Source organism: Phalacrocorax aristotelis, chromosome 10 (genome assembly GCF_949628215.1).
Source record: "Phalacrocorax aristotelis chromosome 10, bGulAri2.1, whole genome shotgun sequence".
In the NCBI taxonomy this organism is placed as follows: Eukaryota; Metazoa; Chordata; class Aves; order Suliformes; family Phalacrocoracidae; genus Phalacrocorax; species Phalacrocorax aristotelis.
This window is the reverse complement of record NC_134285.1, coordinates 5,560,781-5,585,450: the sequence shown is the minus strand read 5'-3', so window position 1 is coordinate 5,585,450 and position 24,670 is coordinate 5,560,781. Positions and strand designations below refer to the sequence as shown.

The 24,670-nt window shown below is 39.0% G+C and overlaps 1 protein-coding gene across 4 annotated transcripts in view; it reads right to left on the bottom strand.

The window, feature by feature from the left end:
- Window positions 1–24,661, bottom strand: part of IQCE (IQ motif containing E) — a 28,464-nt gene extending 3,803 nt beyond the window's left edge. Inside the window, exons 1-22 of one of the 4 annotated variants that reach the window (XM_075104866.1) lie at window positions 24,468–24,661; window positions 22,678–22,725; window positions 21,999–22,165; window positions 20,459–20,599; window positions 20,034–20,165; window positions 18,964–19,034; window positions 18,159–18,272; window positions 17,450–17,500; window positions 16,852–16,922; window positions 16,558–16,630; window positions 16,099–16,148; window positions 13,246–13,403; window positions 12,706–12,761; window positions 12,191–12,399; window positions 11,288–11,392; window positions 10,352–10,454; window positions 7,991–8,086; window positions 7,258–7,281; window positions 6,059–6,154; window positions 4,889–5,016; window positions 4,055–4,173; window positions 256–363 (exon numbers count right to left, since the gene is read on the bottom strand). In XM_075104866.1, coding sequence (XP_074960967.1) covers window positions 256–363; window positions 4,055–4,173; window positions 4,889–5,016; window positions 6,059–6,154; window positions 7,258–7,281; window positions 7,991–8,086; window positions 10,352–10,454; window positions 11,288–11,392; window positions 12,191–12,399; window positions 12,706–12,761; window positions 13,246–13,403; window positions 16,099–16,148; window positions 16,558–16,630; window positions 16,852–16,922; window positions 17,450–17,500; window positions 18,159–18,272; window positions 18,964–19,034; window positions 20,034–20,165; window positions 20,459–20,483 — 1,789 coding nt within the window. In that variant the 5' untranslated portion in view covers window positions 20,484–20,599; window positions 21,999–22,165; window positions 22,678–22,725; window positions 24,468–24,661. Of the gene's footprint in view, window positions 1–255; window positions 364–4,054; window positions 4,174–4,888; window positions 5,017–6,058; window positions 6,155–7,257; window positions 7,282–7,990; window positions 8,087–10,351; window positions 10,455–11,287; window positions 11,393–12,190; window positions 12,400–12,705; window positions 12,762–13,245; window positions 13,404–16,098; window positions 16,149–16,557; window positions 16,631–16,851; window positions 16,923–17,449; window positions 17,501–18,158; window positions 18,273–18,963; window positions 19,035–20,024; window positions 20,166–20,458; window positions 20,600–21,998; window positions 22,166–22,677; window positions 22,726–24,467 lie in introns of all 4 variants that reach the window. The other 3 variants (XM_075104862.1, XM_075104863.1, XM_075104864.1) reach the window with 3 other exon arrangements.
- Between the last annotated feature and the right edge of the window lie 9 nt (window positions 24,662–24,670).

Sequence of the window (24,670 nt, the reverse complement as noted above, 5' to 3'; positions counted from 1 at the left end):
TTCGATAGTGAAGCCATAAAGATAAATATTTATTACATGTCCAGAAAAGGAAAAATTGACCCAGGCAAGCTTAAGCTAGGCAGAAAGGTCATAATGAGAACTATGGTCAGATATAGATAAAGGGAAACCAGTGAGGAGAAAAAAGGGATGGAAGATCTCAGTGACTGTTTTTTATCATTATCTCTGTAAAATACCAAATATATTGCTCATGTGCTGTACTACCTCACTTAATGACAATAAAAATGGTAACCATACCATGAGTATGAGTTGGTTTGGGTTTTTTTTCCTTTCTTGCTTTCTTCTCTGCAGCAGGGGGAAGGGGTAGTTTGTTTTTTTTTTTCCTTTTGCTTCTTTGCTGTTTTTCTGGATGTGTGATTCTATCATCAATTCCAACATTTGAAGAAATGGTCAGGGCATGAACAGATAGAACCCTAATGATCCCCATAAATACAGGAAAATCAGAGGGATAAAATGGATACATACAAAGCCCCTAAGATCTGATGAGCAGAACCAGCAGCTTGTAACCCCTCTGCAAGAGATCTATGAACTAAATGATGACATCTATTAATACCTTCTAGCACAATATCCTCCCCTCAGCTATTAATACCTCCTAGAACAATATTCTCCCCTCAGCTCCACTTATTTTTCAGTTTCAAATATCAATTCTCTGAAAAGACTATCTCCCAGAGAAGAGAACAAATCAAGACAATCTTTGGCAGAAAAAAGAAATAGACAAGAACCATACACTGAGATTTTGACAGTGAAACAGAAGGGAAAAGGGAGGGCACACACAGAGAATATTACTTGGGGAGAAAAACAGACATGCCATGGGTCTCAGTGAAATAAGAGGGTCCTGACCAGAAAAGACCCTCCCGGTATGGAAGAGGCAGCACACACAGCAACTGGAATGTGGAAAAAAAAAGAGGACCACAACCAGCCCAGAAATAGAGTGACAGACAGAGAGCCTGTGAATGGAAAGGAGGAATGCAGGGAGGCCCTTACATTGACCTCAACCTACAGGAGCAAAGAAGCATGTGACTTTATAGTTAACTGAAATTCCTCTCTGCATCAGTCAACAAATAATGTACGTCTTTCAGGACGATTTATGAGCCAGTAGTACTCATGATAAGGATGAGTGAAGAGAACTTCCAGAAGCAGGCATGATAACTAGAAAATGCAACTCCAACCATAAATTAATATTTTATATTAAATAGCCTAATATTGTCCAAATCACTCTTGATTATATCCTGCACTTGATGATTTTCTTGTCCTCATCTTCAGTTTAACACACTTCAGAGTGACAACTTTATCTTTGTGCTTGAAGGGGTAAGCGCTGAGTAGAGCTAAGGGTTGTATGTAAATTCAGTACAATTTCAAAAAAGCCTCAAATTAAGTTAACAGTTGTATCCAGACTGGCTAGTGATACGCAGAGAGAAATGCTGCCTTTATTCAAGATTGTTGTGCATGTACAGAACATATTCTTCCTTCCTGCCACTCCCCCAACAGAAAGAAACAAAATGCTAAGTTTCACAGGCTGAATGGTTATTCTCTGTTCCATCTCATGGGAAGCAGCAGAAATGGCTTTACAGATCTCCCAGTACTGTCCACATTCTGAAGACAAGCAAAGCAGCACTGAATGCTACACCACTTTTGCTATTTTTAAATTTTTTTTTTTAAATTAGAAAACACAGAAACATCTAACCTGATGCAAACAATGAATTAAAAGTCTGTAATGCTAGACCAAGATTATATAAATTTATTCTAGCAGCTATATAAGGTTGTTCAAAACACATTTCCATCTCTCCCATTCTTCTCAAAGTAATGCTGAAAGGCTAGAGAAATTAAATGACTTATTGCAATATATACTTTCACTGAAAATTTAAGATCATTGCAAGATCTAGAGGTCATGAAACTCAAGTAAACTTGAGACAAATGAAGCAAGAGCTTGTTCAACAGCTGCGTGATTTAAAGCTAAAGGAATCTGATTGCTTTAAATCACTGAGCTGTTAAACCACCTCCTTGCCTCATACACTTTCTAAGCTGCAGGATGACCAGTGAAATACCTTACATCAAAAACCGATTTTGCTAGTGGATTTTTGCATCAGTCATGAGCTAGGGATGACAGATGTTGGACTTCAGTTAGCTTTAACCTGTTTAAGCTACAGGAATTCGAATGGCAAAAAACTTGCTATAGCCAAACAGATTGCTGACGGGCCACATCTCACCATTTACACCAGAATGCTCTGCTTCCTTTAGTAGGTTTTTCCCAATCTTTATTTTGGGAGAGTTTGGTTAAATCCTCCAACGCACCAAGAACTAATACTTCACAGAGCTACTTAGTGCAGAACAGTCTTTTTCTGGCAGTTGTGCAGTTACAGAAGCACATACCCAGCATTCCTCTTCACAAGCTACCTAGATACATTCTATCCTCATCCCAGATTTTGAAAACACCTCCCATATTTGTAAGATCAGCAGCAAATATAACCTGCTTTGCTCCCAATCTCTCCTTTTCGATATTCACCAGAAAAGGATTGCAAACAAGAAAGTTTGAATGCTTATGGTCTCCTTTCTATCCCTTCCAATATAAATTCTTCCAGAACTTCTTCACCCATTGCTTTGTCACCACAATCTGCAATAAAAGTTAGCTTTGGAGACTTCATAGCTAGACAGTGACTGTGCTCTATCAGGATTCATACTATTTCATTTACCAGACTAGCTTCATCTTATACCCTTGTTCAGGTCTTAGAAGCACTTCAGAAGCACAAAGCATTTTTACGTGATTCTTTGGGTAAAATTTCACAACTGTTTTACTCAGGGTTTAGACTGAGCATACCAATAATGACTACTGCAGTAAAGCCCAGGCAAAACAGGATGTTGCAGCATTTTTTTTCTGGATACTTCCACTAGACATAACTACAATCACTGAAAACTTCAGAAGCAAGTACTACCTACTCCTTCACAAAGTAGAATACACTCCCAACTATGGAATACAGTAAAGTTTCTTAAACCATTTTCCTTCACTGAAGGATAACTTCTGTATTCACAACCCTTGGAGATCTGGCTTATTCCCCCTGTCATATCTTAGAGGAACAGTCTCAGCTGCTTACAGCATGCTCTGTTTCTGAGCAAGCCTGCAGAGACTGTCAGCTTTTCACTGACAAAAAACAAGTCAATGTTTCTCAGGTCACCCTCAAAGTTGCTCTTTTTTTTCCAGCTGGTCCATAAAAAGCCTAAAATATCCCACTCTGGATAGAACCAACCTTTTTCAGTTTGTTTTTAAGTCCTTTGAAGCTGCATGTCTAAGGCTGTCTTATCTGCATCATTGTTTTGCGTTTCCTACTCAGTACTTCTAACACCCTCTTAAAAGCCTCTTTGGCTTTGACTCCTCTTCTCACAAGCAGCAATGAAGAATTCAAGAAGGAAACCAAATGGCAGAAGAGCCATAAAAAAAGAGACAGACATCTTCCCAGTTTGCATTATAGTAGTACTAGTTGGCAAGGTTATCCAGAACTTCATTTTTCCCCTTACCGCAGCAACTGGAGACTGCTCAAAAAACGTGACTAAATACACATGGCTGACTGGGATGGTTCTTTTTACCAGATGTCTGTCCCCTTCAGAAACTAAGTCAGGACAGTGAAAACGCTCTTGGCTTGTCTATGGCTTTGGGCCCAATACGTAGTGGAAAGTACCATACTACAGCTGCGGGGCTGGGGAGACTGAAAAGGAAGTAGAGGCGATGCAGGGTAAACACCATGTTCCTTGAATAATTATCACTCACACCAGAGAGAGGCCTTCCAAACCGCTGTTGTGACAGATAAGCAAAGCACTACCAGGGGAAGCTGGTACTGATACTGTCAAAGCTTTTGTTTTTTATTTAAGGGACTGTACTTGCCAGTATAAGCAACATGTCATCAAATTAAAAAAAAGACACACACACACAGAGTACAAGTACGCATTTGCACATGTGTGTGCACGTGCAGATGTTATCTATAAAATTGTGTGTGCACCCACACAAAACTGACATACTTTTGAACACAGAGGGAAATGAGATTACCAGGAAGAGATGACATGAAGGTTGAAGGAGGTCTCTGGAGTGCTGCTGAGACTAGTTTCTCCTCTGTAATGTAAACTGCAGAATCGGCTTTCTCACTTGGCACACTGGACACAGAGGGCCTGCAAAAAGACATACTGCACAGCATGAGGCACAGAACAGGAACTGCAGTCTGTCTTCAGAGGGTATGCAGAAAAGTTTCTTGTGTTGCCAGCCTCCACCAGGTAAAAGCTTATCACCTGCAGAGGTGAACTCAGATACTAAAGTGAGGCGACAACTATATAACGCCACTTGTAACCATGGCAGCCAATAGTAAAGACTGGAGTAAACCCTGGAGACCAAGGAAGTATTTTTCAAGACAGTCACCATAAACCTAAGCAGTAAGCAAATCACTGCCTTCTTCCTGACCTAAGGCACTAGAATGTATGCAAAATGGTATTCTAACCCCTCCCTGTTCTTCCTCCACATAACCCTTAACTTCTATATGTCAGGGGTTCGGATTCACTTACATTAAGAGAGTGCACTAGCAATCAGTTTGACAACAACCGTATTTTTTTCTCCCCAAGAGTAATTATTTTACATTACTTTCCTCATCACTATGGAGGAGAACATACAACAGGATATGGGAAGACTACTGCTGCAACAAGAAACCCTTTTAGTTGCATACTCATTGCATTTTCTCACGAGCAAGCTCTCCCTTGTCTTTGTTGGAACAACGGCTGTGTTCTCCTCCTCTGCCAAGGAACCCACACCAAAATTCTACAAAATATGACCCCTCTCCTGTAATAAAATCAATTTTGCTACTGCATGTGGCAGAAATATCTATTTTTCACTTACCTCTCCTCAAGCAGTACCGTGCGTGCTAAGTGAGCCCTGAAAATGGACTGCATAAATGTCGCAATCTCATCTTTCTCCTCACAAGCAGAAGACAAGCTCAAGGAGTCTGACACAGGAGACATGCAGATCTGCAAGGCAATCAGATTAAAGAAAACTGACTTTTTACAGATTGCACAGAAGCTTGACAGAAGCTTTCACAATTTTATTCCTGATTGTGAAAGTCATAGTAGACCAAATATTCCCGTCTTTTGGTCTGCCATCTTTAAGGTTCTATAAGACTAAATCAGAAGGAAATGCAAATCTGATCATCATACAAGCTTTGAGGCATCTGTATTCAATTAACGAGAGAGCAAACACCTGCAAGGAAAGTGCATTTATTTTCCAGGAAGTAAACCTTTTGAAGTCAAAGGAGGTAAAAGCAGCCTTCATTATGGATATATCTTCTGCTTATAACAAGCAAAAGTATTCAGCCCCACTGCACTGGGCTAGTTGACTGTAATGAAAGTGCATGTAAGGTGCAACCAGATGGACAACCTGGATGGAGAATTACAAATTAACTTTAGCCTGCTAAAGGTCCAAAGGATGTTCATGTAAATTGGCAAATGATTTACAGAAACTCAATGTTTACTCGGTAAGGAAATTTTTTCATATTCAGAACTGAACAATCTGGAGCAAATTTGACACGACAGATGACACCACAAGCCTTTGGCTGAGCATGGCACACACAAGACTCCTCCACTTTTCAATCCCATCAAAGACACTTTCCAAATTCTGATTTCTGAACTTCAGTGACAAAGGTTTGTCTATTACTACAATGATTCACTGAACACTTGAAAGCCAGTACAGTCTTCAATAGCAGTCCGAATTAAAGAGTTAAAGGGTATGTTACTAGCTGATTGGAGAACGAGAAAAAAAGAGGAGACCTAGTTACAGTCCATAATGTAGAGAAGTTATAGCTTTACTTCTAAGAAAAACAGTGAACTAAAGAAGATGGAAAGGGAGGCTACGGAATGAGCTCGATATCTTTCTGCAGTTACAGTGGTGCTGCCAACCAGTGCATTAAAACAACATCACCGGGTGATTCAGAGAATTAAGTCTGGAAGTACAGTACTTTACACAGTAAACTAAACGTAATGGGATGCCTGGATACCCATTTGCCCCAACAATTACCTTGTTGTGAGATTTTGCATCATGCATCCTGTTATTCAGTAACAGTTTCTGACGTGCTAAATGTCCTCTGAAAGCTGCCTGAAGCATAACAACTGCCTAGCATGGAAAGAAAGAAGTAGATGTTAGCTCCTTTGAAAGATGGCAGTTATAAATTAAAACAAGGGCCCAGAGGGAAGAGGCACATGGGGAAAATAACTTTTCCCTGTGCAATAGGAACTCTTTGATGTCTTGACATTTTCTTATGTTTAAGGGATACACAAACATTCCCATTACTTCACAGGTACCCTGCCGCAATCCAGAGAATCCGCAGCCTGTGACAACCCATAGACATACACCTCAATGGTTTAAATTCAATCTGAGAGGTATTTGTGATTGATCCTATCAAACACAGTTATGTTCTGGCTGCCAACACTAGCCTATATTTCACAAATAGAGCAACACGCTCCCATTCCATTATTAGTTTCCGGCCACTCAGCCAGCTCTGCGATGCTCTGGTACAGTCAGAAATCAGGCCAAGTCTGGCAGACCATTGTGGTGATTATGCTGAGAGCCTTTCCTCTCTACTCAGAGATTTTATGGGATTCTAATCAACAAAAAGGATCTAGATGTAAACCAGCATGTTTGTGTACATGGCTAGAATTTGTTCCGGTTTCTGAAAGTAGGATGGTTAACGTTCTGGAAAAAACAAATGTAAGATGCTACATTGTGCTATTTGAAAAAACAGTTTAATCAAAATCTTGGTGCAAAACATTTATCAAAAAGTGACAAGTCTGTCCAAGTCAATTTCTTCATAATACTCAGAGTCGTTTCTCCTCAGCAAAGGCATCAAATTTCTATTTCAAATCTTTCTGAAGACTCATCATAGTGAAAATGAAAGCATTATTAGAATTACTTAATATAGAAAACCTTTCCTGTCTGTACCAAATTTTGTTCAAAACTTTCAGAAGCGTTCATCTTGCAGAAGGTACCAAGTACAGAAAAATTGAAACCAAAAGGGCAACATTTTGACAAGATATACCAAACAAAACCAGGATGTCAGGAGGAAGATCAGAAGCCAACCTAAAGAACAAACATGACCTTAGAACAACACTTTATATTACAATAAAAACTCTTTAAAATTAAAAAAAATTACTTGTTTGTGCTTTGATACAAGTTAAATCTGTTTTACTGTGTTGTTGGGTGTCATAAAACACACTCACCTCATCCAGAGCAATTTCTTCTTTCTGAAATGAAAAATGCCTAGGTTAATGGTAAAAATAAATACAAGTTTTATCTAATAAAGGTTTTCCAGATCTTCCCCAACAATTAGAACACACAGAAAATACCTGTCCCACCTCCCCCGGACAACTCAAACAACAAACTTAAGGAGAAAAAAAAAAAGCTTTTAATCTTTGAAAGATGTGTGGATACTTCTTTTGTCTTTATTTTCCCAAGAAGCATTTACAAGACTCACCTCACACCGTATGTCCTACATGTGGAAAAAGCAGCATTATGTTGTTGCCCACAGAACAAAATCTAAGGTTAACACTTTTTTTCTAGATCATTTTGTCCTAGTTGAGCGTAACTCAATACATGAAACTTCCAGTATTGTTTGGAGGATTTCTGCAAGGGGAATTTAACTTCTCAGTCATACTCCGAGGGGGCAACAGCAGCAGCACGGCTCCAAGCACTGCTATGCTCCCTTAGTTTCCCTGCTCACCCAGATTCCCCCATTCAGAAACTGGCTATCTTGCAGCAGAAACAACACGGTAGTAGGGAGCAAAGGCAAAAGAAGCAGCAGGGAGGACCTGAAAAAAGCAGCGGAAGAGAAGATACGTACTAGGAAGCACTGCTGCAGCTCCTGGAGCCCAGCAGCAGGTTACTGTAGATGCTAAAACAGGAGTAAGATTCAGAGGAGGATGCCCTCACTGCTCCCCAAAAGGAGAATCTCACCTTGTTTCGGTACATCTTCCACTGTCTCTGGATGATTTTGGCTGCTTGTTCCTTCCTGTGATCTTCTTTGCCTTTAACCATGCAGACTGGTGAAGACTGCAAAGAAGAATCTTTGACTTAGTACACAAAATACACAAGTTGGAACTCTATGAGGGAAACACATTACAAATGACTCCGAAAAATCAACACCAGCATTGTTGAACGTTCATGCTGCCTGCAGGGTGGAAGGAAGTTAAAGAGATAACTCCTAGTTCTGAACACCACTCATGTTCAAACTCATCATCCAGATGACTGTTACAGTGAAACACATTCCTGTCCCCATTGTAGCTGTTAGCAGAGCGTGGGAATGGAAAGGTTTTCATTTACACATACTCCTGTTTCTCTATGCATGGCTAAAGCAATAACAGCTCCAACAGTGGAACCCGCTCCTTTGTTGATCAGAAATGGTTTGTGTGTTATCAACAGACTGAGAACAAATGTCAGGATATGCTAATTTTGCAATTCTTCTTCAGGAAAGACTAGTATTAATTAACCGGGGAGCTCTCTAATGTCTCATCCTGGCAACTGTAGCCCCATAATCATCTGTTTAAGCTTACTGATGAGTTGGCCATCATATGACATCGACAAGAAGGAAAGCTTGTGTAAATTGGCATAACTCTACTCTTCTATCTTGAAGAAATTAATTAGAGGAAAAAGAAACCAAGAACAAAGAAAGATTTTGTTCCAGTTATTTCGTCTGAGGTGTGGTTGCATATTCCACCTCTCACCAGCTGATCCTTTAGATCCCTAATTATCCCATACTAATTGTCATACCTCACCTGCCAAACAAAAGTTAACTGCAATTTTAAAAGACTAATTTAATTTGTTGGTGTAAAATTTTAAGTAGAGGAACAAGAGATTTTATATACTTTAAAAAAAACCTTTTGATTATGTGAAAGGATTTATTTATAACTTAAAAATGCTGAGTTATAGGCTTAAGTTTAGTAAATGGATTATGTTATATTAAAAATGACAACCTACTATTAAAATGAAAAATTGGTAGGAACTTAGTGATAATTACAAATAATGGGAACATCTCAATAAATGATTGGTTACTGGCCAAGAATATATATAGTCTGCAGAGGAAAAAAGGAGCTGTTTGTTGGCTGTTTTTAAAGACTCAAGTTATTTGGTATTCAAAACATCATCTAGCATCCATCAGCCTATAACACCAAAAAGAATCTAAAGAATTGCACAGTATATCAAAATACAGTAGCCTCTTAAGCTAGGGGACATTTTTATTCATATTTTTACTACCTGTATTTCAGGGTCTATTTATTTTAAGTACAAACAATCAAAATCTCCAGTAATCATTTTCAACTAGATTTTAGTGAAATGAGATTAAAATGACCACACTGCATCTGAAAGCATGTCTGTCAGTGGTGATTCATCTCTAGTTGCCAGTCACAACAACATTTGGCAGAAGGATGGAAGACTGCAAAGATATCAAGTTCAGTTATATCTGATGAAAAAACTCCGAGTCCATTTAAGACTGTCCAGGGTTAACAGAGGCACAATTATATTTATGAGATACTGGAAAATCCAGAAAGAAAAGGTTATGAATACCTCAAGTCTAGAAAAACTTCAGTTCAAAGGCGATAAGGGTTTATTTTACTGTATTGACATCTTCCTTAATTCGTTACTCAAATATGGCGTCTTATCAGCTGTGGAATTAAAAAACACTATTTTCATGATGATTAGTGCTCTACATCCTGTAAACCTTCCCATGAAAAAGTACCCTGCTTCCATCCAAACAGAACGCTAATAAATATTTTCCGACTGGCCAGCACACATGCTCTAACTGATCACCTGACCAGCATAAAAGTAATTGAAAAGAATTTTTTGTCTTTTACCAGTCTGCCAGTGAGCACTCTTACCTATGTCTCCATCTTTTGTCTAACTGTCAACTTCTACGAGACCTCCCTCTCTCTACAAGATTGGACTGAAATTAGCTAATGGGTTCAGATGTAAGGAGATATAAGCAAAATCACAAATGTCTTTTTTCTCTTCGAAAGTAAGGCAACGCCCCAGACACTAAACAGTACAAGCTTTTTGCAAACGTCCACTGAATAAGATTGATGACGGGGCAGATAATCACTAAGAGAACAGCTCCAATAAACCTCAAGTTGCAGTGGTAATTTTTGAAACAACTTATCAACAAATGTTGGGCATTAACCACCATTCAGAATCTCTATGACAAGATTTAACGTCTCTCTGAAAAGACACAACTAAGCACCTATTTACGCTATCAGCTCAATGTGCAATATGTTAGTTAGATGCAAGGGAAGAAAAAAAGCCACAAACAAAAACATGCTTCTGTACCTTATTAAGCTTTTCCATTGTATCTTCTGCTGTTTGCCTCTTCTCTTCCTCCAATTTTGAGTCCAATTTCCCTACTTTCTGTGTCAGGTTCTGGATTTCCTCACTAGAGTTGGAAAAGCAAAGATATTTATAGTTATAAATTTTCTGTTGTTGCTGTTTTGAAAATACTGAACTTATTTCATACAATTTGGTTGCTTTGTAATTTCTAAAGGCCAAAGTGGGAAACTGCTCAGGATAACATCATACATATTCTCATAGTAACAGACATGTAACATCAATTCTCATGTTGTGATAGCACAGCTTTATATTAAAATTAAAAAATAACACACAAAAACAACCCAAAACCTAAACCAAAACAAACTCAAAAAACCAAACCAAACCACTCCCAAGGTTACAATAGTACCCTTCATACTATTAATAACACGTCTAGATCTGATGACTGACAAATATCAAACTGTAGTAAAGTCCTTTCTTAAAAAGCAATTATGAAATAACTTTTTTTGCTGCCCTTGTACAGGATTATTATCAACAGTTATACAGAATACCTGAAGTAAATATTGGCAATGGTCTAGAAGCATAAGCTAAGGTAAGGTAAAGATACCACAGTTTTTTCTTAGAAAGGAAAACATGTCTCTGAGCCCAACATGGCAGCTTTCTTTTTCCATTTATCTTATTAATTTTTATTATAATTTAATTCTTATTTTTACTACACTTGCTTTAAAAAAAAAAAAAAAGTCTTCCACTTCCTTTAAAACCACTCTATAGATTTCTTCCTCTAGTAACTTAATCCATCCCTCCAAAAGAGTTCTGCTTACATGAATTCCCAGCTTCCTGCATTTCAGATGAACTCCTATGGATTTTGAGCCACTTCAAAACAGAATTATACCGTAACAGTTATTTTTTTGGTTCTGAAACTATCTACTAACACTATGATACCTTAAAGTCTGCTCTTGTGTACTCTTTTCTTCCATCTTACTCTGCCACTTCTGCAGCTCCAGCTCCACTTCAGCCTTAGCCTGCAGTAACTGCTTGATATCCAACCTACAAACGTATCAGGAAATCTAAGCAATACTTAAGACATTCATACTTCAACCAAGTAGTTATTTTTTGTTCAACTTCTAAATAAAATAGGTTCTCAAATTTGTAAAGTAACTAAATGTTTACTTTCTCCTTTCAAACAACAAAAAAAGCAAGGGTACAGTGTTCAGAGGCAAAAGGTCTCTCTGCGTGCTCTCGCTACGCGTTTTCGTTCAGAGGCGAGCTGACGCAGGAGGCAGCGTCTTACCAACAATACATAATGGTGCGCACATCTCTGCTCATCATCAGATTAACCTGCCTGCCCTTATGCACTGACACACCAAACGAGTCCAAACAATACAAATTGCAAATCAATTGCTTACTGGGGAGAAAAGAAGTCATAGTGAATCATATGGCAGAAGGCAGGCTTAAATGGAGCATGTGGCAGATCAGGACAAAACATATTGAAGAAACAAGACAAATTTTTACAGCAAAATACTTGCAAGAAGTGCTGCGTAAAGTGACACATAACCCCTTCAAAGGCTTTTCAGCATGGATGGCACAAAAATGTGCCTTGAAAAATGTGTTAGAAACAAGTAGAAATTCTCATTTTCCATCTTCTTACTGACTTGTTCTGCCACTTAATTTTACAACGCTACTAGGACTAGAAGAAGCTTTTAAAATAAAAACTGAAGGGACCCTCAAAGTTCATTTTCTTGCTGAAAATGTGAAGGACTTATTACATTGTTTCATAACATGATAGGAAATAATTAAATAATTCACACCTACAAAAGAACATCATCTCAAACAAGTTGCACTTACTCTTTATTGAGTAGGAGATTCTGAAGTGCCTTCCTCTCACTCTTCAGTTTCTTCACTAGCCCTTGGAGGCGATGACATTCCTCCGCATGGTCTACGTGTTGAGAGGCTGGATGATCCAGGTCTACAGAAGGTGAAGATGATTCAGCAAGTAACTGTGATGATTCAGTACCTGCAGATGATACCCTGGTGTTCTCCATGGCACACACTTTCTAAACAGGATAAGTTTACACAAAAAATACAAAAGAAGAAAATTAAATTTAGCATAAAACTATTTTATTTAGGCCATGAGAAAAGATTAAATGGAAGTTAATTCTAAAATGTGCATCTATATGTAACAAGTATGAGAAAAGAAAAAAAGGGAGGAAGGGCACACGGTGCAGACATCAGTTTACATGTACGAGTCAGAATGCACAAGGGTGATACGTAGAAGGACTACATGCCATGAGCACAGGCCAGTGGTTCTGCATTTTCTGCTCAAAGACAGGTAAGACAACCACACAATTATGATCACTTACTTTTTCTAGTTCTGAAATACGTCTCACCAGCCTCTGTCTGCTCCACTCACTATAACCTAAATACAATAACAAAGCTTTAAACATGAAACTGTATCAGTGAGTCAACATTGTTCTTGCTTTTTGAAACTTCTGTCCACACAGAGCAACTGTCTAAAGACCTCTGAACCCCAACTTAAAATATGCAGCAACAAAAACATGAGAATGGTCTTAAAATATCTGACTTCCACACCAATTAGCTCAGAAATCAACATAAACCATTCATATTAATCCGTTTTCAACAACTGGAAAACGGTTTTCCAGTGAAACATTACATCTTCAGGTGATTCCAGTCCAGAATTCTCAGGGATAAAAATAAAGGAAACCCAGGTCTGACTGGAGCAGCATATCCAGAAGCCAGAGAGAGACTCCTGCAAGAAACTTCTCATTCCAACCTTTGCCCCTTCTGAATCTTCACCTTTGTAATAACTCCCTTATTTCTACCACGTCTTTCAAATGTACCCAAACCCCTTGCCCCACATTCACCAACATGTCAGCACGTACTTTTTGTTTTATTGGAAGGAGAAGAACTGCCCAGTACGTGATCTAGATCTTCCTTCAGCCTCCGATTCTCATTCTGCAACTCCTTGATGTTCCTGGATAATCTCACGACAGCAGCCTTCAGTGCCTTTAGTCGGTTTTGGGTATCTCTGCCCTCTGTACTTGGAAATGGGGTCAAAAACAGAGAGTTAACTTAAAAGCAGAGACGAAAGAAGCAGCATTAAAAAGAGTGAAATACCCTCACTATTCAAGTCAGCTGTCTAAGTTGACTCTCTCAGTTTCCCCCAGTAACATTTCTCAACATTTTTAACTTAAGGAGTTACCTATTCTTTCAGGAAAAAACATGCAAAGACCATGCTGCTCAACACTTTCACAATTGTTTTAAATTTGCATCAAAGAAGATGCTTTGAAACTCTGAAAGTTCATTTATTACTTTTACTTCCTCCTCCACTCTGTTTCATTAACACATAAACAAGGGTGCTTGTATGAGTTTTACTTATTTGGATTTTATTTGTTTTGATAACCAACCTTATAATGCTTTACCAGCACTCTGTGGACCACTGATTTGAAAACACTTATGTTCAGCCAATTGGGAGGTTCCTCCAAAAAACCGTTCAGCGCAGAAAGCTAACCTGCGTGCTCTGAATGTCTGTCTTTCACTTAAACAGATTGATATTGGGAGAGAGAAGGCTATACAGAGATGGAATAACTCTCAAATAAATCCAACACACAAGTGTATTTTGAGATAACTGTGAATGCTGCTCTAATATAAAAGAAACTGTGCCTGTGAAAGTAAACCCCAGAGAAATTTCTTTCTTCATTTAAGATACATTTCAATCAATGAGATATTTGAAACAGATTTGAAGAACACAGCTAACATCGATGTGATGGGAATAAAATGCATTAGAATAGGGAAAGCTGGCTATGTGTTAAAATGGTTTTAACTATATTACAGCAATTTTGCCTTTTTAATTTTTCTAAGGAAAGGGGGAAGAAATCTCAGGTCCTGGATGTACAAAGTTGTCAAGTTTGTTCACAAAACAGATTTCTAGTGAGATGAAATACTTGCTCTTTATTGCTATGAGAAAATTCTTAAAAACTTACTTTGGGAAACAAGGTCTGAAGTAACTGATGGATCTACTTTTGGACAAATGCCACTGCTAATGACAATCACAGAACAGTTTGTGAAGGAATCTTACAGCCCATCCACTGGAATAATTACAAGGTAAAGGGGCAGACAGTCTACAATTAGCATACCAGAGTGAAAAGCAGCATCTAATCTACCTTTTGAAAATTAAAGTGAAATGAAGCCATAAAACCCAAACAAATAAGGTTACCCAGGTGTTATGGATGGCTATTCATACAGCTGCCCCGCACAGGAGGGGAAAAAAAAGAAAAAAGAAAAAAGTAAAAAACAAGACACAACACATCAAAAATGGGAAGTGACAGAAATTCTAGAAATCATAACCATATGACTGAGTGCCATTATCTTAGGCTCATCAAAACCTAAATGAGAGAATTACAGACCATTCTGAGGATGTGACATGTTGCCTAGTTTCTAGCTACAATTGGATACTATACCTTCACATACAAATAATTGTATTTCAGCATTAACACTGAAAGAGAGGAACTAAATGTCATTCACTTCAGCCAGAAATAATGTAGACAAGCATCATGAAACAAACACCCTCCTACAACTCTTTATAGGAGCCAGAGTCCTGACCTTCAACATCATTTATTATTTCAGTGCTCAGCCTCTCAAGTAGAGACTGACAGTCATGTAATGGAGAGAGACTGCCCTGACCACTGTTTTTTGAAGCTATGAATAAATGAGGACAGGGAAGAGACCTGATGACTCATTTTCACCTGTAAATAAATTGGGTGCGATGGCTTACAGACTCTAGAGGCTAGTCACTGCATGCCTGAGCCAAAAGAGATATTTTTTTAAAAAAAACAGTGACAAAACAAATTGCAGTTTTCAATCCACAAGTAACAGTGGATTAGGGAAACACAAGTAGTACACATAATGACCCATAAAGAGTTCTTATGTTTCTATCAATCTAAATAATTACATCCAAAATTAAGATAGTTGCCTCTACTTAACACTAGGAAGGCAAGCATACTTTGAAGTGGTGTGGTAACAAATTTTCCTACCCCACAGGACACCATTACGCTCTTCTCAGCTCAAATAACACTCATGTGTATTTACTTTGCTCCCTTACTGGAGCTGTCTTCTGCCTTTGTGTTTTGATTTTTATTTCCTCTCTAGACTGTTTACCCTCACTACCACGTATACACCTGCACACTAGTGACAAGCACTAGTACAAGCTTCTCTGACATTGTCTTACTAGTGCCTTTCATGGATATCTCACAAAAGCTACCCTGACCTGCAGATCTGTCTCTCCATACCACAGGAAAATAATGTTTACTTCAAAATACCTTCTTTGCAGCGTGCACACTAGAGCAAGATGCAGAACTGACTCAACAGTAAAATATGAAACATCTAGTGAGTTTGTTTCAATCATCAGTGATGTTGGAATAGGTGTGATTTTGGGGGAAGATGGATTTTATTTAACAGAGATAAATTTTCAGAGCTTTCATGTACTTTTAAAATACCTCTGGTATTTTTTCCCACATCCACAAAATAAATTATCCATCTACAAGTTAGAAAAACGTGACTAAGACATATGGCAAGGCTGTGAAGCCAACTAAAGCAGTATCAAAAAAGCAAATCCAGCAATCTAAATGACAAAATAAAATGTTCCCATGTAGTTGGTTTCCATCAGTTAAAGTAGTATATGAGGGATGAATCAAACACATATACGCAAACATTTGCCTCAAAAGAATTAAACATACTTTTTCCTCATAGACTCAGATTTTGCCAGGAGAAGTTGGAGACGATGAACCTGTGAAATATATATTCCATTAAGGAGGTAGCTGTGGAAGCTGACTTTGCTAATGCAACACATTTATCCATTAGGTAAAAATAAGACTATGACTCTTTGGGTAGTCACAGAGGCAATGATGCCATCACTGAAGATCAGGCTACTGTTATATTGGCTTTCATCTAGATACTTATGGATGTACATTAGTTTCTTTATTTCTGCTTCTTGGTTAACACACTCAGCTTATTGAAGAAAAAAGGTTTTTCAGTACATACATTTGGATCTATGAGAATATCTATGAAAATCTGATTCCAATGACAGGTGCAGTTAAACTGTAAGAAACCAATCTAAACCACTCCATTTATACTTTTACTCAACAACTGAACAACTTCCTCTCCTGTATGCACGTTGAAGGACCTGTCAGGTGTACCTCTTCATAGTAGGTTTCCATAGCCATCCTCATTTCTTCCAAATTAGTGGTCTTCATGTCTGCCTGGAATTTGCTGAAAACAATAATACAAAAAAATAATTCAGTCAGACCAGCAAAGACGCTGCAATACTTGTTGGTTTACAATTTCTGGGTAGGCGGTTTATAATTGCTATATGTTCTCAGAGTTCATTAAAATGCCTTAAGGAACAGAATAATACAGATGAAAAATAAAATGGATTTCAAATTCCCTTTATTATCTCATCCAATACAAGCCTCTACCCCCCAAAGTCATACTTAATAGTGTTGTCTTTCTCCTTGCACTGTTGTTCTAGCTTGAGAATCTTCTGCTTTAACCCACTAACCACCTACAGAAAGAACAAAGAGTTCATGAGTCCTAGAATAATATGTCTCTTCACAGAAGTTCTATTTCTCCACAATCTTGCCCTGTCATTGTAAATTGTACCTAACCAGATATACTTATTCCTACATACTTCAGTACTTTGTAAATCATCCACATCTGCTACCCTGTAACAAAGAGAACACTAATGAAATCAGATCCCTAACTTTTATCTGTGGTAACATAACCAGCTTAATATTTATACACAATCATTAAATAAAAACAACTCTGCTCATTACCCTGCTAAATTCAAAATGGCAAATAATAGGGAGAATACTCCCTAAACAGGTTCAAGACAGTGACAAAGAAGGCTCCCTAAAATAATGTTAGCTCCAGATCTTTGTTACTGGTTCCTTATCTGACTACAGAAATAATGGTTATGATTCTCTAATGGCTTATTCTTTCTTACTTTTTTTTTTTTTAATCAGTAGGCTTTTGACTTGGCAAAGGGAAAAAAGGAAAAATGAAAGCAAAAGGAAATGAAGAAACTATTACCCATCCATTATCAGTCTTCTTTTCTGACAAAGCTCGTGCCAGCTCAGCGCCCTGCAAGGTGAGACAGATAAAGTGAGTGACCAATCTTGCTACTTTATTCTACTGCCAGCTCTTTCCACAGAATTTTCTAACCTACTCATCTCCATAGCCACTTCACAGCCCAACAGCTTAAGTTCTGAAGTCCCTATGCTTGTTGTTTTATATTCACACACTTCTCCCAAGATGTAAATCCACACAGAAAATGACAGCCACAAGGAATTCAGTGAAATTCAGGTCTTCTAACCCTAAATGCTTCTCAGCTTTATGGGTTTGACAGCAAGGCTCATCTTTTGCTTCCTGGTTCAGGTCTCAGGACAACATGCATCAGTCACCATGCAAGAGATTAACTCCCTTCTACTCTCAGGCAAAATATTCAGAGCGTGGGCCTCAAGGGAGACAGCATTTTAATTTTACCTTTGGAAATTAAAAGTATCTTTGCTAAACAAACTTATCTGCACAGCATGGCATGATCTTCCTTTAAACTGAGCTGGAATGGTATGCTCTGATACTCAGAAATCCCTTCACACAAACCAACCACCTCTCATATTCAAGCTTATCATTCCTAGGAGCCAACACACTAGAGAGTCCTGAAATCTAGAGAGACAGGAGAAGAGGATCACACTGCTCAGCACTCTTTTGCCCCACTTTTATCCTCCCAAGAAATACTCACCCTGGAGGGATCCAACAGTTGCTCAATCTGTTTATCCTTTCTATTGTTCTCTTCTTCTAGTCGACGGAGCTTAGTTTTCATGCGATCTCCCTCATTTTTCTGAGCTTGTATTGTCTAAAAGAGGGGAGAAAAATTGTAACCACATTTCAGAAATAGAAATACACCGAGTTTTCACACGGAAGCATGTTTTGATGACAGTAACAACCCAATTACAATGGTCAGGATGAAGTGAAAAAAAAAAAAAAAAGCCCATCACACTGGACCAGGACTGACAGATAAGGGAGGTGCCAGGGCAAAGATAAAAGAAAAATGTTTAACAGAAAGGTAACCTCACACAAATGATCCACAACAGCCAAGATATTTGTCCGTAGGTATCCCTTGTGCTCAACATGCCCAGTCCTCATCTTTCATACACTGCACTAACCTCAACGGATAAATTGTTAAAATGTGATGGGCAACAGCCAGGAAGGGAAAAAAAGAAAATAAAGTAGGTGGTGGAGGGACAAAGAAACCAAGTGCAATAAACCTTTTCAGTGTCCAGCTAGGGCCATGGCTGGGGTTCAGGACTGGGTATACTTCAAGGCTTCCACATCCAGTACTCAGAAGTATCTATCACACCATAAGAACAATGAAATTGCCTTAAACAGACACAAGTTTAGTTTAGCCTTACATTACAAGTGCAAAAAAAAATTTGTTGGATATCCCAGCTGTAGAAACCAAAGTATTCTGAACCAATAAGGCCTGGACATCTACAGGTGGATGGAGCGACCCTATGATTTCTGTGTAAGTATCAGTGAGACTGTACCTTTTTCAGCTCTATAATTTCATCATACATATCTTCTTTTTCCTTGTAGTCAGGAGTTCCAGGAACATAGCCTACAGAAAAAGGTATGTAAAATGAGCAAATCTGAAAGAGGTATTTTTAACTAACCAGAAACCTCACAGCTAAAGGAAAATACATAGAACAGCACCAAACTGGAAACTAAGGGGGGTTTTGTTTGGTTTGGGGTTTTTTTAGAAGAAAAATCAGCATGGAAATTAATTTTAGAAATGGAGGTGAAATGAAAATGTTCCCATTTGAAACTTCTGCCAAATTTCACAGCAAATTTCTCCTAATTACTTCTCTCTGGTGCTAGATTAAAATATCCATCTCAAGAAAGATACACTTTCACAGAAGACTGCAGCCTTCTTATCCCAACAAATCAATTATTTACAAAGATTTCTAACGTATGTCCGGAATACATTTTTCTATTTATGCCTAATGTGTAAAAGTCTATCATCTTGTAAAGTTGCCAGAAACTGTGTATTACCAGTAACAGTATAGGCACCATTTTAAATGGAAGTGGAATTTTTAAGTTTACAGTTCTCCTTTAAGAAAAGCAGGATAAAAGTTTTAAATTTTGCTCCTCTCATAAAACTCAATTCATTTTAATATCACAACCACATGATAAAACACTTTCTAGAGAAGAAGTAAAAGGAGTCAATTACATAGAATTTCAGGCAAGCAGATGGTTTCTATCAATGGTTCCTAAACTATGTTTTGCAAAGTCGCAATAAATTGTCTACAGCTGGCCCATTGAACCATATTATATTTGCAATGTTTTCAGCTGCAAATGCAATTCTCAAAAAGTTCTGAAAGCTAATAGTGATTCATTGCTCAAAAAAATTTGGAAACCCCTGTCTTATCGACTTTAGAAATCTCAAAAAGAATCTCTTGGATCATATTTTGACACATGTATTTTAATATACACTAAACTGAAATGGCCCTTGCTTTACCAAAGCTAAGCTTCAGTAAAATTGCTTGAGCAATGTGTGTTTTTACATGGACAAAAAAAGATTATTAACTTTCATCAACCACACCCTTACACAGTTTACCATTACTAGAAGAACGAGAATGTTTTGGCTTCTTCATTCCTAGAGCTTCCTTCAAATATTCTGGAGTGCTACTAGAAATGCTAGTTCGCATATGCCCCATGTCAACATCTGATTTCAGAGGATGGCTCATTCCTGCCAACAAAAATGGAACAAAAACGCGAAAATCAGGGATAATTGTGAATTAAATTTGTGGATTCATTCTGAGCAAATGCAACATAGAAAGCTCCAGATGCTGCTAATTATTCCCTCTATAAATTCCAATGCTCAAGATCAGATAATTCCAACCACCCAAATAAATAATAGTGAAATGACTTCCTATGTAGCCTATAATCAAATACAAATCTGTTTTTTAAGACACTGTAGGTTAAGCTATCCACAACACTGAATTATATCCGTGTATGAAGATAAAGTTTCTATAACAATACCTTGTTTCAGTGATCCCAGCCACATCTGCCTTGGGTTTTTTACAGCTGCACTCTCAAGACGTGCACTGCATGTTCCCGGCACAGATCGCCAAACTACAGCTTTTTTAGGATACAGTTGTGTGCTAGAGCTGTATGGAGACTCTGTAACAAAAGAAAATATCTCAGCATTGCCTTAAAAAGCTCAAGGTCACAAAACCTCTTTCTGTCTTGTGCTTCAAGGTTCCCAGACACGGTCCCATTACTTATAAAAATAGAATTTAACAGCATACTACATACTGGCTTACATGGAGCAATGGGACATCCACCTGAAAAAAAAAACCATGATAAAGAAAAACTCCCAACTCAAAAAAATGAAGAGGTTTAGAAAGCTGCATAATGACAGTAATATGACTCAACACACGTAGAAATATTAACATGTACAGTCTGGATAGGCATCCTTAGGATACCTGCATGTCTAAATCCACACATTAAACTGACCTTTCAATGAATGTATACACAAATGTCCTATCCATGAGAAAAATATGGATGGCTAAACAGACAGAAGTAACTCTATAGCTACTCATCCACTAGCAATTGCCTTGCAGTAATCAAAGAACAGAATTGGTCAGATGCAACTGCTGGGGAGCCCCTCACACTACTACCTCAAGGTATGGAGGTCAGGTTCAAACACTGACACTAATTTAGCTTCAAATTATTAGTATAGATGTGCACTGTATCAGCTAACTAGTTAGTCTTCAAATTACCAAGAGAAGTACATACACTATGAAGCAATGTCACAAACATCACAGTTGAAATTAAACAGCTATTTTAAATTCCATCCTTAAAGCAAGCAAAAGGATTTCAGGAAAAGAAAAAAGATAGGTGTGCATCTACCAGAAGAGCATGCCTCTCCTCAACCTAAAGCAAAATTTAGAAGTACAACATTATCTGATTTATTAGAAATGAAACAAAGTAACAACAATCAGCAAGACTTTGAGGTGAGGTCTTCTTTGAAACATTCACTGGAAGTATAAAAAGGAAGTTACATGGAAAAGTACAGTAAGAAACGTAAACCCCAGGAAAAAAAATACAAAAACCCATATTAAAACTACAGATGTAATAAGATTGTACTTCTAAGGTCACATTAAAAAAAAAAACCAAACAACAGATAACTGCTTAATCTACAGGCATAGATATCTGCTGGATGGTAGGTAGCCCCAGTAATTCTAAATTCTTGGTACCCAGTAAATATCAGCATTTCTCCAAAAAGACAAAGAGAAAAAGAAATTCAGAATGCTTGTCGTTAGAAGGGATACCACAAGAAGCAAGTAGTTTATGCTGGAGAACCAAGAGTTACAACTAACCCATAAACTTCAATATTTAGCCTATAAAAGTCTAACTTCACAGGCTACAGAACAGGTGTGCTCTACACACACCAGTGAATAATTCTAAAGAGAATAATAATATCCTGTTTCAAGTAAATCTTCCAGTTTCTGTGTCCCACAAATCTATCTTGTTCTACAATAACAGAAGCAGAAGAAAAGAATTTTGGAACACTTACTTGGTGACTTTGGAGGCTTGTTAAAAATTTTCTTCTTTAACTTCTGGAAGAGAAAAATAATTTTTTATGTATTTAAAATATTCCACTCTTCAAAGATTTTAGCATATAATATTGGCTTCAATCTCCATTTTGTAAGACGATCATTTGTTCTAACAAGACAACATCTTCTGTGTAGAAAAGAAAAATAGTGGCATTAAGTATATGCAGACTTGGCCACAGCAACTGTCACCAGAATTGAGGTGGTGTCTACTGAAGTTTTGTGCTACAGATAAAAAGCAGTCTATTCATGTTCAGAACAAAAGGCCTTCCCCATCAGTATTAAATACGAGGAGCAGCAAATTCAAGATGGTTACAGGGTAGAGGCTGATCTGTAGAACCGTTTAGCTAAAGGAAAGACTTATTCAATTCCATTAGAACTCTGCAAAAGGATTACTTAGGTCCATAACTTGAAAGTACAGCACAATGAAGCCAAACATCATTTGCAGCCCCGAGTGCTGAGAAGCCAGAATTGCATCTGGAACTAGAGAAGGTTTTTGAATCAAACTACATTGCAATAACATTGTTCTCCTCTGAAGGGTGTCTTATCGACCAGGGGCATCATGCCGATGTAGTGTCTGCAAGACCATGCTGAGAGGCCTTTTAAGGCATTAACCCACAGCGTGCCATCGATAAAACTCACCATTTCTGTATCTGATTCACAGGTTATCACAGACAGGCTGTCACCTCCCTGGGAAATAGAAACATTAACTGTGACATTTGCTACCAAGTAATTGGTTATAATACACATCCAGAAAACTTTATACCCTGTTATTATCACAATAGAGTTTGAGTGCAATACATTTAAATGGTAAATGTGTCACCACCACTGCAAAAAACAAGCATTATTTACTCTAATACAAACGTTCTGCGGGATACAGTGCAAGTCACTTCAGACTCAACCCACAGAGACTTATGCACTCCAGTGCACTACAACAGCTGAACCTTCAGATGCTGGTTCTACATTAATCCCTCCACCAGTAAGGGTGAATAAGCAACTCATCCGTCTGTCCCCTTCTTCACTCACTTGTTCCTACCCTTGCTATGCTATGGGAACGTTCAGTAAACTCAACTGGAGAAACGATCAGGCTGAGAAAAATCCCTTAAACCAAGGAAGGAAAGAAGTGGTTAATTTTTCCTCAGATTGAGCTGACAAGTTTCCCAGCTTCTCAAACACAAGCATATCCACAGCAGAAGGAAAATTTTTACTTTGCTTTCAAAGTATCTGAATGTAAGCTGCCCTCACAGAAAGAACATTTCCACTTGCTGCTTGATGCCGTGGTGCTCAGTGCTGCAGCACCATTCTTTAGACAGATGCTGATCTATCTCTGTAAGAGGCAGGGCAGGGTGAAGTATTTTTGAGAACCCTGGTTGATGGAACAGGAGCTGGGATTGACAACAGCAGAGCAGGTAAAACAACTTTTTGTGCTGGCTGAGGGGTATACATCTCACATACCGCACCATATAGTCCTTAACTTCCTGAGGCAACATTCCTTGCAGCACACCAATTTTCTTTTTTTTAATTTTTAAGGCCTTTTTATCACTCTGGGAGATCTCTCTACCTAACTGCAGCTATCACATTAGGAACTGGAGAATCTGGAAGGCGCCTAGCCTTGATAGATGGAGGTAAACAACAAAACATTCACTGGGATATAAATGTGCAATAACAAAAATACCCCAGTCCTTGGAAAACTTCAGTCCCTTTGCTCTTGCAAAACAGGCCCAACAAGAGCCACCTAAGACAGACAACGAGAGAACATGGTGGCTCAAAGCAAAGGCCCTCAAAACCTCCATCTGGCTGCCGAGGGTGCGGGAAGTGACTGCTAACCCCCCTCCACCATGCTCCCAGCCAGCCACAGGCAGGACCCAGACCCCTGCAGGCTGGAAATACACCAAAGCCACCCCCCTCCCCCTCCTAGAATCATAGACTGGTTTGGGTTGGAAGGCACCTTTAAAGCTCATCTAGTCCAACCCCCCTGCAGTGAGCAGGGACGTCTTCAACTACATCACGTGTCTCAGAGCCCCATCCAACCTGACCTTGAATGTTTCCAGGGATGGGGCATCTACCACCTCTCCAGGCAACCCATTCCAGCGCTTCACCACCCTCATCGTAAAAAATTTTTTCCTTATATCCGGTCTAAACCTACCCTCCCTTAGTTTAAAGCCATCACCCCTTGTCCTGTCACAACAGGCCTTGCTGAAGAGGTCGCCCCAGCCTTCCTATAGTCCCCCTTTAAGTACTGGAAGGCTGCAATAAGGTCTCCCCGCAGCCTTCTCTTCTCCAGGCTGAACAACCCCTCCTAGCCACCGCCTCGCCGGCCTGGCGAGCCTGAAGGGCTCCAGACTTCGCCCGGGCCCCGCGGGCAGGCGGGAGTATTTCCCGGGCCGAGGCAGGCCTCCGCCTCCGCCTCCTCCCCGCCGCCCGCTCCTTACCAGCTCCCCCTCCGCGGCCGCCTCGCCAGCCCCGCGGGCCATGGCGAGAGGGTAGCAGGGAGCCCTTAGGGAGCGGCGGAGCGGCGGAGGCGGCCTCGGGTCATGGCGCCCGGTTCAGGGCAGGGGGTGGCCGCGATGACGGCCTAAGCCGAGCGCCGGCCTCCCCCGCCTCACGGCACTTCCGGGTTGCGGAAACCATGGCA